The sequence below is a fragment of the Taeniopygia guttata genome, chromosome 2 (assembly GCF_048771995.1).
Source record: "Taeniopygia guttata chromosome 2, bTaeGut7.mat, whole genome shotgun sequence".
Classification (NCBI taxonomy): domain Eukaryota; kingdom Metazoa; phylum Chordata; class Aves; order Passeriformes; family Estrildidae; genus Taeniopygia; species Taeniopygia guttata.
This window is the reverse complement of record NC_133026.1, coordinates 29,311,612-29,328,507: the sequence shown is the minus strand read 5'-3', so window position 1 is coordinate 29,328,507 and position 16,896 is coordinate 29,311,612. Positions and strand designations below refer to the sequence as shown.

Sequence of the window (16,896 nt, the reverse complement as noted above, 5' to 3'; positions counted from 1 at the left end):
CCAGCCCTCTCATCATTTTTTGTGGCTCTCCTCTAGACCTGTTTCCATATTGTTCCAGAATGTTCCAGGGACACCTTTTCCCTTTCAGTTTTTTCTTCAACTGCAACTTCTCAGTCTCCAGTTCCCCTCTGTGCTAGCTGAATAGGCAGGTCTCTTCAGCAGTTGCCTTATATATTAAAAAGCAAGTTTTGGTATTGTGGTTTTTTTGTATAAGTTGTGGAAACAGTTTCTTCTTTGTTCATTAGTCCAGATTTCTTAAGTGTTCTCTACAAATTCTTCCTTCATGCAGCATCTTAGAAAGAGGTGAAAAGATGTGGAATCAAAGTGCTCCATCCTCCTACCCCAGGCAGGAAGCTCTATCTGTATCACATTTTACATGGATGTGAGTCTTACATGATAGGACCCTCATTATGAGTTTCCATTGTCTGTCCATTGTATACTAGTTTTGCTTCCATCACAGAAAAAAATGGATGGATAAAACCTATTGTTCTTACATATTTCTTGCTCTAGGGATGTCTCCATGCCTGACTACATCTATCGCTATTTTCCCAGTGCACAAATGGAAATCTTACTGGTAGCAAGAGGCCAACCTTTTGTAGTCCATAAAATTAAGAAAACTTGGTAATTAGACAAAAGAATCTTTCAAATATGAGCTGGAGTGCTCAATTAGAAACACAGAATCAATGTTTCATTTTATTACTGCTTCCTGTGTTGGTTTCTATACTTGCCTGTCAAAACCAGATTACTTTTTGAAGTTATTTGATACAAAAATCAGCCTAAACCATTGAAATTCCAGTGCTTAAATGCCTTTGTGAATTCAAGTAGTTGGTAGACTACAGATGGGACTCAGTAGGTGCTTAAAGTTGCAGGTCTTTAACTATGCCAGTTGATTAAATCCTGTATTTTGTTCCATGTTTTCAACCCCAAAATTTTTACTGCCTTTTAGATTTTAAAATTCTGTTAGGAAGCCAGTGACAGAATCAAGTTTTTTGGTGGTCTCCGAGTAGAAAGAAGTCTAACAGTTTTGTATCAAGGAGACGGGAGAAAATGGTTACTATAATGAAATTGCGCTTCCTTAAAATAAAAGTTTTAGAAGTTCTTCTAATAAAGAGCTTTGTTTCTTCAGTAATCATATGGTAATTTGGCATAATGGAAAATTGATTTTAAATATTTACTTTTTCCACTTTTGTAAATGCACTGTTTTCCCTACTCCCTCATTTTTCCTTTTCTTTTTGTTCCAGGACCCTTTGCTGCTTCAGGAGACAGTAAATTCTGCTGCTGCTCTTATCATGGCCTTGATAAAGGACAGAAACCCAGAGCTCATTGGCCAGCTGTTGGTAGCATAAGAGCACAAATCATGTGTAGCTTTTGGAAATATTAGTTTTCATCATCTGTTCACCAAAGGTCTTAAGTAATTTTATTCTTTGTTGAAAAATCTGGATTTATGCCATTTATTATTAAGATCATTTAATAGCATATTTTTGATATTTAAAATACAAGTCTAATATTATGTATAAAGTGTAAAAGGAAATACAAATAATTCTGAGATACACTGGTATATACTATGAGGAATAATACCGAAATGTTTTGCAAGGTACTGATCATTTTAAAGGTGCACAGAGGACACCAAAGCATTCATGCAGAAATGTCTTGAACTATGTGTGTGCGTTGTACTCTAGGACTGCATGACTTAAGTTTTATTTCAGATAAATTAATCCTAAAGCACAGCTCATCTACTTTATGTGAAATTATTTTAAAATTGCTGCTGTAATACCTATTAGTGAATGTAGAGTTTTTTACAGAGTGTAGCTTTCCTGACATAAAGAGAAATGCATATTGCAGGAAGTGTTGGAAAGGTCAGGTATCTGTTCTCTGTGGAATGAAGTGATCATTCAAAATCAAAGAAAAGATACACATGGGTACAACAAGGTGCTAACCCCCAGTTCTCCAGATGCAGTATGCTCTGGCTGTAGCCTCCTTGGTGCTACACTTCTTCCAGTGCCCATGTGCCATCATTCAGAGCTCCTGTAGCTCCACTGAAATAGGAAGAGTCTGTTAATTCATGTATAAGAATACAATTCTCATCTCTTGCTGGTTAGCAGATGTATGTAGTAAGTAGCAGCAAGGAGAGCAAGCATTATGAACTCAAAGATAGGCTGCACTTATAATCAAGTGCGGACCATTGGGACAGGAAGATGAAATGGTGAATTATGTGGAGTGTCTTCAGGTATCAAAACTACTAAGAGCAATACAAGCAGTGTCCCTGAAAACATATATCTTTCCCTATGCATCAGACCCAGGAATTTTATCTCTCCTGCAATTTGCGAAGGGGCTAGGTTAGTGTCTTACATACTTGACATGGCTGGAATAAGGTCTCGGAGAAGTATCCCTACCAGAAGTGTCCAGTGAGTCCCTGATTCAGTTTGTCACTGTCAGTTCAGCAAGTTTCCCTTTAAAAACAACACCCCTCCCCTTACTTCTACCATGTTCCACTCCCTCTGGTTCACAGACAAAACTTAGGATAACAAGCTCCCTGTTTGGTCCCTTTCCTCTTTCCCTTCACATGACTATTTATATCTCTGGTTTAAATCCCTTTTAGAAGCTGATCTTGGTCCCAGACGTCCTTCATTGCAAAATAAATTAGGGAGTTGTTAGCTGATGGTTCTATATCCAAAGCAGACATTTTCTTCCACACACAAGTCATGCAAAGATAACTAACAAAGTTCTTATGCATCATCCACTTTCTTCTTTGCTGCTTTCTTCTCTCTGCTTTGATTAATAATTTGTCCTTTTCTGACATTGTACAACGTAAGTATTCATATTAGTGCTGTGTATGGCTATACAATAGGCATATTTTATTCATACATATATTCATGTCTGTTCATATGCAGAGCACACAGATAAATGAAAAACTAAAGAATTTATTACTGGTATTCATAATTTAACAGGACAGCTCTCACAAATAAGTTTTCTGAATGTGCTTTTACATTAATAAATTTGATGAAGGAATTTGTCCCACAGGCTTTTAAAAGACATGATGAAAGATGTCTCTTTGACTGTATTTTGTTATTCTTGTTTGCTTGAAGACTAAAATGCAATCTGTGATGTGTTTTCCCCAACTAATGAGAAGGTGAATTTAGAAAATTGTTGATGTTTTCTATCTACTCTAATTTATACATTGTGATACTGCATTACCATTGGTTTGTGTGCAACATCATTTGCTTAAACAGAGCTTTTATTTTTTAGGGTTGTTTTACTTACCTCATTCTCCTAAGAGGATTTCAATCCAATTAAAAATGATACCGCAATGATGTGCTGTAATAAAAAAAAATATATTATAGCTGTTTATAGAGTCATTTTGAAAAGAGAACAGACAATGCACAAGAAAAAGTAGGTTTTGGGTCATCCAATATGCTTAGTACTAATCCTAAATGGAAGATAATAAGCTTTATTAATGTACTGTTAATCATTGCATTATGGTTTTTTAATCTTTAGCAATCTTTTAAAATAATCTACAAACACTGAAAAGTCCATTTTGCTAGAAGCAAATACACCAACAACAGAACTACTAAAACAGATCACAAAATGCTAAAACTACAGTTAAAAAAAAAAAAAAGAAACTAGACTGTGATTAATGCTATTGTGTATCCAAACCAAATTTAAATGTTTTTTTGGGTGATTGTTAGTACTTACAATGGGAATAAAGATATAAAATGAAATTAAGAAACTGGCTGATTGTTTTTTGTCTGTGCATAGCTTCTCACAAATAGCAGTATACATGAGAAACTTGGCAGCCTTTTGTACACACATGCTGTTTTGAATTTAACTAGTGAATCAGTCACCACCCATATTGCTTTGAACATTTGGACAGAGATAACAGAAAGTAAATAGAAGCTCAGACTCTGCCAGCCTTGCTTACCTTACTCCTTAAGCACTCTAATTAGTATTCCTTGGGTAGTGTTCATCAGAAAAGAGAATACAAAATGTGGTTCAAGAAATGCTTTTCAAAAATGCAAAGTTTTTGCTTTTCAAAAATGCAAAGTTGAGTGAATTAGATTTGTATACTGAAACTAACCCACTTCATGCAAACTCTGAAATCTGTATACTTTGTCTTCAACCAGTTAGGTAAAAGATTTTCTGTTCAGTCTTTTTTCTTTAGCTTTTCAGACAGCATGGCTTGGAAAAAAAAGGCTTGATGGTCCTCTGAAGAAGAAAGAAATGAAAAGGATAGAAGATGGTGGCATTATAAACAAAAAAACCCAACATCCCAAAACGATACCAAAAAAGCAAGGAGAAAGAAAGTGATATTTTACGTATTGTAATAAGTGGCATAATAGAGTCAACATTGGTTGAGCTCATCTTAATAATTAATGTAGGCTGCAGAAAAAAAAATCTTATGGATGCCATGGAGCCTTTGGTGTATTCAGATTTGTATTTCTGTGTGACACCAAAGTCTCATCATCTCCACAGTGCTGTTCTATGTGCCATCCAAAGAGAAGCTTCCAAAAACATAAAGTTTCCAATTAATGCTTGGAAATTTCTGAAGATATGGCAACTTTCTTTTCCTGACGTTAGGTCATTCCATTTTTGTTTGGCTTTTATTTCTGAAGAAGAGTACATTCATTTAGAGACCTGCAAAAGTTTTTTTTTTATTATTTTCTAGCTCCTTCCTCTTCATCCATAACTTTGATCTGAAAAGTTCTAGTTCATCTTATCAGCCAGCCACCAATGTGCTGACAATCCTTTCATTGCTGTTGAGGAAGGTTTAGGAGTTCAAGAATTAGCCTATGTTAACAGTGTTCCTGTAGGCCAGAGCAAGATTATTTGGAGCAAGATTATTCCTGCCCAACTCTCTCCAGTTTTGCACCTGATTTTGAATAATTTGTAAAAGCACACAGTTCGATGACTAATGCCCTGCTCTGGGTGCCTACAGTGAGATACCAAAGGCTAAGTGTGAAAATGGGTTCAAGTCTTCGTGCCCCAGTGCCTGCACTTTCAACTTCAGACTGGTAATTTTTTATGACAACTGTCTCCCTCAGCCCATTTCCCAGCCCAGTTGTTTACCAGAATTCAGTTTTTCTTATGCTTCTGGCAAGCACCAAGGTAAAGAAGCAGTCACTGACGCTGCATTTTTTTTCCCAGTGTAGGTCGATTTTGACTGACAGGGCTGTAAAGTACTCGTTAAATATTCATTTTTCTTCATTATTTCTTTCAGGAATACTCAATTAGCTTAGAGATCTAAAAAACACAATTTCAGCACCTGTGCTGAGAAAACAATTTCCCAACTGTGAAAATACTTTTCGTGATAGCATAAAGTCACTTCTCTTGCATACACCAACCTGGGGAGCAAAGTGGCATTCCTTAATATATTTTTTCCAAGGTTAATTAAAGTATGCTTTCAATATTTAGATTGAAATGGATCTTGTCCTTCATCCTGCACCTATTACTGTCTCAGAAACTAAAATTATAATTCAGTTAAAATGCCACAACACTGAATTATAGCACAATTACAAAGATAAATGAGAGAGCAAGAGACTTGGACAAGAAAAAAGTGATGTGAATTTAAAGAGCATAGAGTAGCAAGGAGGCAAGAGAGAATATACCAGAGCTCCACCAGATGGCAAAACCTGCAGGGCAGACCCCTGGAATGGCACAAGGGCTGCAGGCAGGAATGCCTTCCAGGGTCAGGAGCACTTCAGATGGCAGCTCAAGAAGGCATTTCCCTCTTCAGCAGCCATTTTAGATAATATTCTCTCTTGGGGAGTTGTTTGTTGTTACTTCTGCATTTCTTTCATTGCTCTGCCTCCTTCCTTTTGTTTTTGTGCCTCAAGCTGGTCACTTTAGATTTCAGGTTTCCTTTTCATTTCAGCCGTTCCTGTTTTCTCCTGTCCTCTTTTCCCATCCTTTCCCCTGCTTCTGTTGCTTATTCTTTCTCTCCGTATTTGTCACTCTTTTTCCATTCCTCCCAGCCCACCATCGTCGAAAGGGACGATCCCCCCTCCCTTCCCTTGCAAGCCAGGCCGTGGTCTGGCATCAGAAACCCTTCCTCGCTTCTGGATCGAGAACTGAGGCGTTTGGGCTTTGGCACCTCCGTGCTGCTCACAGCTGGGACTGAAAACAGATGTCACTTCCGCTGCCAGCTGCCGGCAGATGAGCAGCAGCTGCCCGAAGGGACAGACCTCCTGCATGGCAGCTGCTGGGCTGACACTGAGTGCCGCCTGTTAGCTGGAGCCAAGCTGTAAGCAGAGCCACCCCACGGAGGGGGAATAATGCGCCCCAAGGCCAGACCCCCCTTCCCCTGCTTCAGTAGCCAAACCGGGGTTTGTAAAGTCAGCACCTAGTCAAGGAGCCAGATTTGCAAATCTATCAGAAGGGCAGCAACAACAAAAACTGAAAGCAAAAAAGCCAAATCCAGGTATGGCTTAAAGTCTTGGTGACTGGAAAAAGCATGTTTCCACTTAGTAACTAGTGGTTTTGCCAGGAGTCGCTCAGAGACAAAAAGCAAGGAGCCCCACGACGCTGTGTTAAGCAGCTCCTTTCCACAGCAGAGACATGGCCTCAGTGAAGCCCCACTGAAGTCAGTGGAACTGAAATTTCCTTGCAGAGCACTCAAGAATGCACGGCATCTGCTCCCTCCAGCCATCTTCAGCTAACTCACACATAACCATGCTGGTTAAGCTAGGGGTTTATTATTATTATCATCATCATTATTTTTATTGTGCTACAGTTCTAAGTGTGTATTTACGCTGAGCTCAACTCCCTTGCCATTTGGTAGGGAACATTATGGTCTTCATTAATGCCCACTATGTTTTAGAATTTAGTTGTGACTCCAGTTTAAGCACCCACAGGCCTGTGGTATGTGGGATTATAGGAACACTTTTGAAGGGCAGTTCAGAGTTTAACATCTCTCTTTGAGTACTCTGAATCCAATGACAGAACAATAAGCCTAGAAGGATGCTTTCATGCAGGACTAGAAAAAGACTTGGCCTCCTTTGGACACTGTATTTTGTCCCTCTATTCTGTATGGTAGCATTTAGAGTTGTGCTGCTGTGTAGAAATTCAGACAAGGAAGATGAAAAACTGTTACCTGGAAAGTAACCCTGCAAAAAGTGGCTAGCTCTCAGCAGAGTCACCAGGTGGGATACCTTTGAGGGAGAAGGTACATTGTGATTCCTGCTGCAAAGGGATGTGATGGAAGCATGTAGGGCTGCAGCAGTAGAATCACAGATTTGCCTAAATGGTGACTCAGCTGTGGGGCACTGTTTTCTTAACTTTGCACTTTGAGGTCCTGCCTATGTTGAGGGCAAGATGAGTATTTGCTATTCCAACACTGTCGTGCCCCCTTGGTAGTCAAGGGCGTGAATACTTATATATACGTATATACACATACACAAGGGTATATCCATGGCTGAAGTGCGGGAGCGTCAGGCGCTGGATGTGGCTCCTCTCCTTGGCTGTCGTGTGCAGTCTTTGTGAGCAGTAAAGTACGCCGGGTTGTGTGTTGGGACATGCAAACCTCTCTGAAAGTGATAAATCTGAAAATGCTCAGAGGTGAACTGCATTCCAGACTGCTAGGTCAGGAAAAGAAAAGGAAGGAAGGAAACGAGGTGTCTCTCACCCCTTCTGGGAGTGGCTGCTTACAGCAGATCAAAGTACTTTTATGACAGATATTTCAAGAAAAGCTGCAAAATGCCTTGAGTGCACAGCAGAAAATACATATTACTTCTCCTTAGTTGTTTGTTTTTTTTCTTAATCTTTAAAGTAACTGGCTTCACTAATTTTGGTATTTAATCCTGCTTCTGATTGTGCACCTTTGTATAGGCAGCTCCACAGCCTTTGAATGTGCAAGATTTGTCCAAAGCTTTGCTGCACCATGGTTACTTATTGGTCATTACAGTGGCAGCAATGCACCCTCTGCTGGTGTCCATCAATATTTTACGTGAAATCTTCCCCAGGTTAACTACCAAAAATACTGCTGATGGCAGAGGAAGGGCCAGTATTTTTCTCTCCATCTTCTCAGATTCTCTCCCAGCAGTGATAACCTAAGGTGTTGAGATGGGATGAAAAACTCTGGGCATGGTGTCAGCTATAAAGTGAAAAACAAAGATGCAACTACCTTCAAGAGGAGGCTGGAAAACACCCTTAGCATGTGGGCTAATGGAAAAATGGGGATTCATGCTAATCAGGGTGTGTGGGTGGAGGATGGCAAAGCATTTGTTATCGTCTGGGATGGCTCCTGCCAACAGGTATCTGCCTCAGGCTGAATTTTTGGTAGTGGTTTTTGCAGACCTTTTTTATTCCTCTCAAAACACATACTGAGTAAGATTTGTTTCAGCTTTCCGGAGAACCATAAATTACAGACAAAATGGGCAATTGAACAATTCTGTGTTTAAATTACGAATATTCAAGTGGGTTTTTTAAATTCTAGTTTGTACTTTAGTGAAAATCTCAGGTATTTTCCTTTTTTTTTTTTATTTTTTTATTTTTTTATTTCTTTGGACTCTTAAGCCAAACTTGATAAAACCCTTAGAAGCATCAGAAAAAACCTGGAAAATATTATCTGTACTGCACTGTGATAGATGTGATCTGTGACTCAAATGAGCATTAATGAATTGCTCAGCATAATGGCTGTTAAGTGGGAAATAGGTGAATGTAAGCACAGCCTACACTACCAATCTTGTATGCTAATTAAAAAACCCATTTTGAGTGTGAAGTAAAATGGGAAAGAAATCTCAGTAAGAAGAGACAGCCACTAGATTCAGGGAGGATAACAGAATGATTTCTAGTCCATGAAATCACAACAAATCCATTATATCACAAATATCTTTTAGAATGAATCTAATAATTTATGTTCTTTATTATGTTTCTATTTTTTTCCAAAATAAAAGATTCAGATGGATCCTCAGAGAATCTTTTGGAACAAAAAAGCCATCTTGTAGATATTCAGTGTGGAAAAACAATAAACTTGTATAAAATTTTGTTGCAGGTAATAATGCCTTGGAAGTAAAGCACTCTGCTCTTCAGTAGCTCTTTCATGCCCTCTGCAGTTAAAACTCTGTCATGTATCTGTGCAGTCAAAATAGTTTTTTCTCGTTGCAGAATTCAGGACCTAGGGTTAAGGAAAACTATATAACTTAAACACTTTTGGAAATTTTTTTGGGTTTCCTGTAGGATAGGTTGAAACTTTTATTATCCAATCATATTTTACAATCATTACAGTAATGCAGATGATCCTGTGCTTTCACAGTGGTGCCTCTTACACAGAAAGAGTGGAGAGCACAGAAGTAAACAGAAGTGCCCTCCTGTGTGAGATCTTTGCTGGTTTCTCTACATGCAGGCATCCATCTCCCCTCAGGTCTCGAGTTTCATGCATATTTGCTGTCAGGTGGAACTTATGTACAGATGACTGTATAAAGTACTTAAAAGCAACTATGAGTCTCATCATTACATGTACCTTTTTTAGCATTGCTTTCAGAAATTGTTGATCATATTTTTGCATAGAATAATTTGAAGTGATTCATCCTACCCAAAACAGTTATAAAAGCAGGTGAGAAAAATGTCTTATTTCCATTGATTGTACCTGGATTACATTCAACTAATTTCAAAGACATATCTAGATTTTGGACATACAAAATTGTGAAATGGTGCACCATAGCCCTTCTATTTACATTTGAAGAGAAATGTGCAAGAGTGTACAAAAATTTCATCAGATGAAAGAAGAAATGGTCAGAAGAAATGGTGCCAAAGGTCAGTCCTGAAGTATCTAGAACAGGACTCTTGGGGAGAAAATAATAAATATGATATAATTAGGTGAAAAGAATTAATAACAATAACAATGGCAGTAATAATATTAATCATGATTAAAGGAATTAAAAGATGCAAAAGTCGGAAATGCTGAGAAGGTGATGTGCTATTTAAAACATCAAAGATATCTAATTTTCATACCAATGACATTTTCAAGAGTGACTGCTGGTTACTGATTCTGGCATGGGCTTCCACTATATAATAGAACAGGTCCAAAAAGGTATATTTTATATATGTAATTGAGAAAAGGCTAACTACTGCAAGCTCTCTGGGCCATGGCTCTCACTGTCACTGCTGTGTTCATTAGTAGAAACAAAATTTGAACTCAGACATTTGCCTAATGAAAGTATCTCTGAAGAAACTAACACATTGCTATACTCTGAATGCATTACTTTGTGTTCCTGATCTTCACTGAGACATTAATGTGCCAGCCGCTTTTAAAACTGTGACTGTTCCCCAAGGAATTCCACAGCCTAAATTAAGCACCCAAGGAGTGAGGCTGGACACAGATGCTGTAAGGAGGCTGGGGAAGGCCAAGAATCCAGGCACTGCTTGAGGAAACACGAAGTGCAGAATGGTGAGGCAAATGCCACATCACAGAGACCCCTTAGGCCCCCACTGTGTCTTGCTGCCCTCTTTTCTCCCCATTAAAAAGGAAAATGAGTATTGTGCACACAGTCCCATGTTTCAATAAAGACCAAGGAATCTGATTTCCTGGGCACTAGTCCTGCTTAGGTAAAATCAGCATGTTGGTAAACTTCACTATGCTTCGACCTCTCCCTCTATGCAATATGAATAATGGCTACTTCACAGCAGCATTTCTTACAGTGAATTCATATTTATGAAGTATTCTGTAAATTGAAAACCATAAATGCTTGAAGGAGCTGTCTTGTAAAATTTATTACTGCTGAGATAATACTCAAGTGCTGAAAACAATTCTGTGTATTAGGGAAGCCTTGATTAACCAGTTGAACTATGGAAATCTTGTTTTGCCTGCATTCATTTTTCAGTGGCTCTAGAGATAATAGGTGGTATTACTCATGTACCTGAAATATAAGCAAGAACCTTGGACCACAGAATTTATCAGTGTATTAAATTTACTCAGCCATGTTTCTCATTTGACTCATTTGATGTTGTGCAGTAGATTTACGAATGCTCATCCCTGTTTATGTTGTTTATCACACCGTGACTTGAGCTGAAAGACTTCTTGGACAGAACTATTGACCTTTGCTGTTAAGAACTGTGTTTTTTGGAGGCATTTAACAGAGGACTGGGCTTCCAACTTGTGTGTGCAGCACTAGGGGAGCAGCGCTGTGTAACCCTGCCAGCCGAGGCTGTGCCACTACAAACAAAGGTGGGGCTGGCCAGGGGACCTGAGGAGAGGGCTGGGGACAGGCAGAGCTTTCTTCTTGATCTCTGCACAGACTCTGCTGCAGGTACACTGCACCGTCAGCCCAACCTGGATGCCGGCTCAGCCCCTACCAGGCCTGGGGATGGTGGCTGAGCTCAGGACCACGCTCACCCCAGGGACTGTCAGTGGGAAACATCCCAACATACCCACATCCCTCCTCACTGCTGGCTGCTCTCTGCCTTGGGCTGAGGCCGACATTTGGTAGGATGAGGAGGAGACAACACTTGGGAATATTCCACCTGAATGAATTTTTGAGAAGAAAACACGTTGTCTACTAAGTTGAAGTGATCTTTGGAAGCAAATCAGAATAAATCACGTTTTTTAGCTCATTTAAAACGCACAGGCTCCAGTCAATTCGCAAAGCCATAGCTCAGCATTTCTATATTTATGTGCTAGCTTTGGAGGAGAGCGGATCAGGCTCTCATCCCCATCTTGCAGCCATCGTCTGCCAAATGCCAGGGGACAGCCATCTTCTTCTTCTTCTGAGGCACTGGAGCAAGCTGCAGGCAGCTGAAGGAAGTTGGACAACTCTGGAATCTTTGTGAAAGATGTTCAGCCAGGAAGACTACTCCACCGGCAAGATGTGGCATTAAACAGCAGAATATTCCTCCCATGGGGCAATACACTATTATAGGGAAATGCAGTTTAATACAAAAAAACCCAAACAAAGCAAAGCATTTGAAACAAGCTGCACTTGGATGCCAAACTGTTTTACTTTGATTAAAAATACTCAGATAGATGTTTCAAAATTTCATTTTTCTCTCACTACATATAGTAAAAAAAAAAAAAAAAAAAAAGCCATTTTCTGGCTTTCATGTAGGTTGACAATATTCAAATGGCAGACTTCATGGAGGGACCAAAAAACCATCTGTGTCCCTCAGCTTTGCCACAGAGGGGTGGTGAGGGAGATGATATAGGTGTGTTGGAGGCAGCAATGCAGGAGGAGGGGGCTGTACCAGAACGGGAGGGACGGAGAAAACAACACCTGAGAGCCACAAAGAAATGGGCGGAAACCCTAAAATACTGAGCAAGAGGAGAGAAAGTAAGCGGTGATGAGGTTAAGGTAGCTCCTGCGGTAATCGTACAGGTCTTTAGCAGCCTTTTCAGCGGGAAAGCCGTGAGGGGTGCGGGGTGGGGGATGCGGGGAGCGAGGGGCTCTCCCTGCAGGGGGAGTCCAACACCAGCGATGCGGAGCGGGCGGCGCTGAGCGCCTGACCCCGTTAGCTGCGATGTCGGTGCTGTGTGTGAAAAAGCTTGGGCGATGGGTTTAGCGAATGCAAAGTACTTGATGAAATTATGAGGTGGATGCGTGTGTGCGGGGAAAGGGCAGCTTCCTGGCATGTTCCGAGGTTCAGGCTGTGGATTTCCAGCTAAGGAATGACAGCTTAAAATCTCTGCCCTCTGATGTAGTCAGTTAGTTCCAGGCTCACAGGTACCGCCATCAAACTTAAGCTGTATAAAAACTTAAAGTTTACAAGAACAAAATATATTGTTCAGCAAACCCTGCACAGAATTTTTAAAAATTGCATTAGTAATTTGTAATTCATTATCTTAAAAATAATGTCATGCAATCACATATTAGTGGCTAAGGATAGAATCAGAAAGGCTGAAGATAAATATATGCTCCATACCAAAGTACTTATCCTCTGGTTCTCACTAGGGCTCTTCCCAAGTGGGTCCAGAGCGGTTTTGTGAATGACAATCTAGAGCCAAGGGAGCTGCACCTGGTATGTAGTTTGGGAAAACAATTACCAGCTCCTCAACAACTGCCAGAGCCAAGAGGGTTTGAGGGAGCTGCAATAGCTCCCTGTGATCTCTGTCTGGCAGACACTGAAAGTACACGCACATGCACAAAGGCACGTTCAGAATTGCACCTGCACACCAGTTAATTTATAGGTCCAGTGTTTAAGCCAGGGCCAGTCAGTGCTATTCTCAGTTGTCATCAATCTCTTTATTCTTTTGCACTGTTTGTTGCATCGACTTATTTTAGGCACTAGTGCTAGAGGTGTAGTTAGTAAGTGCCTCACCCCAGCTCAGAGAAGATTCGTAGCTCCATGTAGTTGGAGTCCTTTGCTCAATGTCAAAATTGTCTAAAGACCATTTACATGTAAGATGTTTGAATATCTTGTACATACCAGATCTTTTTACATACTTGATCCAACTTAAGTGCTGACTGTTATCAGTGCAATATGCTTAGACAATATTCTGTCTGTATCAGATTGCTGTATTCTTGATCTTTCTCATTAGATTAAATACAAGTGCTAATAAATGACAGATTCCCTTTCTCTGTCCGTGGGCACATCCCACTTTTCAGACAAACTTTTTTAAGATTTCACATATTTTATCCAGTCAGCTCTTTCCAATTATTCTGATCTATTTGAGACAGAGATCTAAATTTTCCACTAGTTACTGTTAGCATTAACTTAAACAACTACACAATAAAAATTAATTTTCAGTGGTTCATATATAACATTTTGCGTGGGAAGGTCCCACATACTTTATAAACATTCATTAGAGGTTTATAGGTGACAGCAAGCAATGTGTAATAGCCAGGGAGAGCTGTTCCTATTTTGCTGAGAGACACAATTTCTGGGTCTTGATTTACCCCTAGCCTTGACAGCAAGATAGTGCAATTGCACTTCTTGACAGCAGCAAACCATCAAGAATTGCTGCTGCCTCTGCCCCCACCTTTCCTTAAAATGTGACCCCTCCCCATAATAGCTCACTGGCTGTTTCTATGGAAGACTGTGACAATCCAGCTGTTTTAAAGGATTTAGCTAGGTGTTGCATAAGAAACTAACATGACTAATTTTGGTTTGCAGGTGCTCCAACTAAAATCCAGTGTCCACACTGAAGATCAGGAGCTTACTCCAGGTACAACTGCAAAGCACCATGTGGTTTAACTATCTCTTTCTGTATGCTACTCACAGAAAGAAAAAACAGCTGTTGAAATTGTGACTCTTCCTTGTACTTTCAGTCACAGACAGTCCAGTGAAGCTCCCCTGAAGTTGGCAGTTTTGACCACCTGGAATCAAGTAAACAAATTGTTCATGGAGTGCCACTGGTCTCCATGCTAATACAAGGACATATTGAAAGCAACTGAGGAATCTCAGCTGTCTGTGTGAAAGAACAAAAAGGGTATTATTTCATTTAATGGTTGCCTAAATGAGAAAAATAAATGTAAGTAGGAAAAAAACATGCCTAGATATCCCTCACAGTATCCTAGTGGTCCAGCCATACTTCAAGGTGCTGCTTCTGAAGATTGTAAACATTATCCCCCTCAAAAATCAGCTTCCTGTGCATTGTTCTGGGCTTGCACTTACAAACACTGCCTTCTGCAAATCTTACCATCTCACCTGCAACACAGGCCTGGCATGACTGTGTTAATTTGATTCTTCTATTAGCCTGGCTTCTGTTACTTTTGATTCCTCTGCAATATATTCCTTTTCATGGTACAGAAGAAGAAGGAGCAGATACCAACGAACAGCTTGTTGTGCAATCCTGAAAAGTCTCAGGAGAGTCCTTGTGGGGAGGTAATTTAGAAGGACATTGATACAGTGAGTAACTGTGGGTTTTTTCCTCAGGAAAAGAGGTTCAATCCATTCCTTAAAAATACATAAAATAGTTTGAGAGAGGTATTGATTTCTGACCAATTTCTCCTCTTTGGAACAATCCAAACTCCTTAAATGTCGCCCAATTCGTCAGGTCCGAACAGGAGCAGAAGTTTTGACAAATTGTCCAAGGTACTTTACCAGATTTCTCCTGAGGAATGGAGGCCAAGAAACTATATAGCTCAGTAGTCACCAGAAAAAAACCATTGCACTCTTTTCTTCTGAGGTGGAACAGGATTTAAGTCATAGGTTGTACGTATTCTTAAGATAAAGGCTCATGTGTTGTTTTGGTTGTCTTTCCCCACTGTAGAGATTTCTATCCTTCAGTGTGCAGTTCAGGGGTAGAAACCAAAGCAGCTTCAGGGAGGGGCAGAACTGGGAGCCCGCTGCCAGCATGTACAACTGCACACACTTCTCAGAATGGTCAAAGCCTTCTGGCAGCTCCTGGTCAGGCTCCTTTCCAGACTGTATCTCAGCCTGGCCAATCTCCCTTCTGCTACACCAGCTGCAAAGCTTCTCTTCGCGTCATAGGCAGCTATTGTCAGCCTCAAATCCAACATCTCCAGCCCCATATTATCATGAGCTTCACATGTGCTTTTCCAGTGGAAGGCCTCTTTCCTATTTTGGATTATTATTTCCATGTCTTCTGTGAACTGGAAAATCTCATTGACCCAGGTTTCCAAAGGAGACCAGAAATCTCTCATATCCCTCTTCTGTTTCCTAGAACAGTGCTACCTACACCCTTTCTTTTTTTCCTCTCCTGCTCCATAATATCAGAGACAAAGCTTTTCTTCTCATTTTTTAAATACTATCTTCTTCTTCCTGGTACAGCCACTAACTTATCAACTGCACATGGAAATGGCCCTCAAGTACGGGGTGCTCTGAAACTCTGTGCTGCTCTATTGTCAGCAGAAGTCTGTTATGATGTTAAGTTGACAGAAAGATCAACAGGTGCTGTTATAATTCAGAAATATTGAGTTTTAGAGCCAAATCTTCATGGAAAAAAATTTGCTCAAAGGTTGCCTATATTGTATATATATCATTGCATTATATCTATCAATAAATAAAATCTATAATCTATATATAAAAAGTGTCTGGATGTAAATGTATGCATATATATATTTGTTTGCCTTTTAATGTCCGTAGGCCTAGGAGAAACACATGTAAACAATATGCAGTTTGTGGAACAAGAATAGAACCTGTCAATATTTAAGATGTTAATGTTTAAAACCAGACTGCAGCTAAGTAATAAGAGGCACCTTCATCAGACGTGTTCACAAATATAGTGATAACCTAAGTCTGATTAAGCCAGATGTCAAACATGAAAGAGCAGGCAGGAAACTTCAGGAGGCTGAGAACAAACATGAAGAGAAGAATCTGAAAGGCTATGATGAGTGAACTATGTTGAAAATGAGATGGTTAAACCTGAGTCACACTGAATAAGCTCCAGTTTCTTATTTGAATGCATTGTGGGTGGACCAACACAAAATGTTTACTCGCAAGACTTGGCAGACTCAGCAAGTTGTTCTTTCACCTAAGAACAACTTGCTGAGGAATTTAAGAACAGTACTGAACACTTAGGAGGCAAAGTTGGCAAACTTTGGCACATTTTTCCCCAGTATTAGGGGTTTTTTTCTCTCTCACTAGTCCCTAATGCTGTCATAGTGTTTGCAAAATGAAGAGGTGTGTGGTGTGGTATGGAACAGTACTATATTATGGAGTCTTTGTTAAGTTTTATAAGATCTAGAAAGCCATATCCAGGTACAGTAGCAGACAGCTACATGGCTCTGAAGAGCTCTGCCTCTGTACCCCAATATATGCTAAAAAGCCTATTTATCATATACAACACTTCCTCTATATCCCTTTCCATTCATTTATGTAACTCTATAAAATGACAAAGATTTCAATTAATATTAAATACGTTTTAGCAGAACCACAAAGTATAGGACAGTTTGACTTCATGAAGCTTAATTAGCTTGATGAGGGGCTTTCTACTGTACCTATATGGAGGACTCAATCCACAACTCCACCAAAGGCAGTGGGAACACTTTCCAGCTTGTTAAAGGGTAG

At 39.9% G+C, this 16,896-nt stretch overlaps 1 protein-coding gene across 2 annotated transcripts in view; it reads left to right on the top strand.

Moving 5' to 3' along the window:
- The window catches only part of CRPPA (CDP-L-ribitol pyrophosphorylase A), a 119,097-nt gene extending 103,181 nt beyond the window's left edge, over positions 1–15,916 (top strand). The window contains exon 10 of one of the 2 annotated variants that reach the window (XM_072925564.1): positions 14,038–15,916. In XM_072925564.1, the coding sequence (XP_072781665.1) occupies positions 14,038–14,118 (81 nt within the window). In that variant the 3' untranslated portion in view covers positions 14,119–15,916. Of the gene's footprint in view, positions 1–1,241; positions 3,728–14,037 lie in introns of those variants that run through there. The other variant, XM_041714434.2, reaches the window with a different exon arrangement.
- Positions 15,917–16,896: the final 980 nt, after the last annotated feature.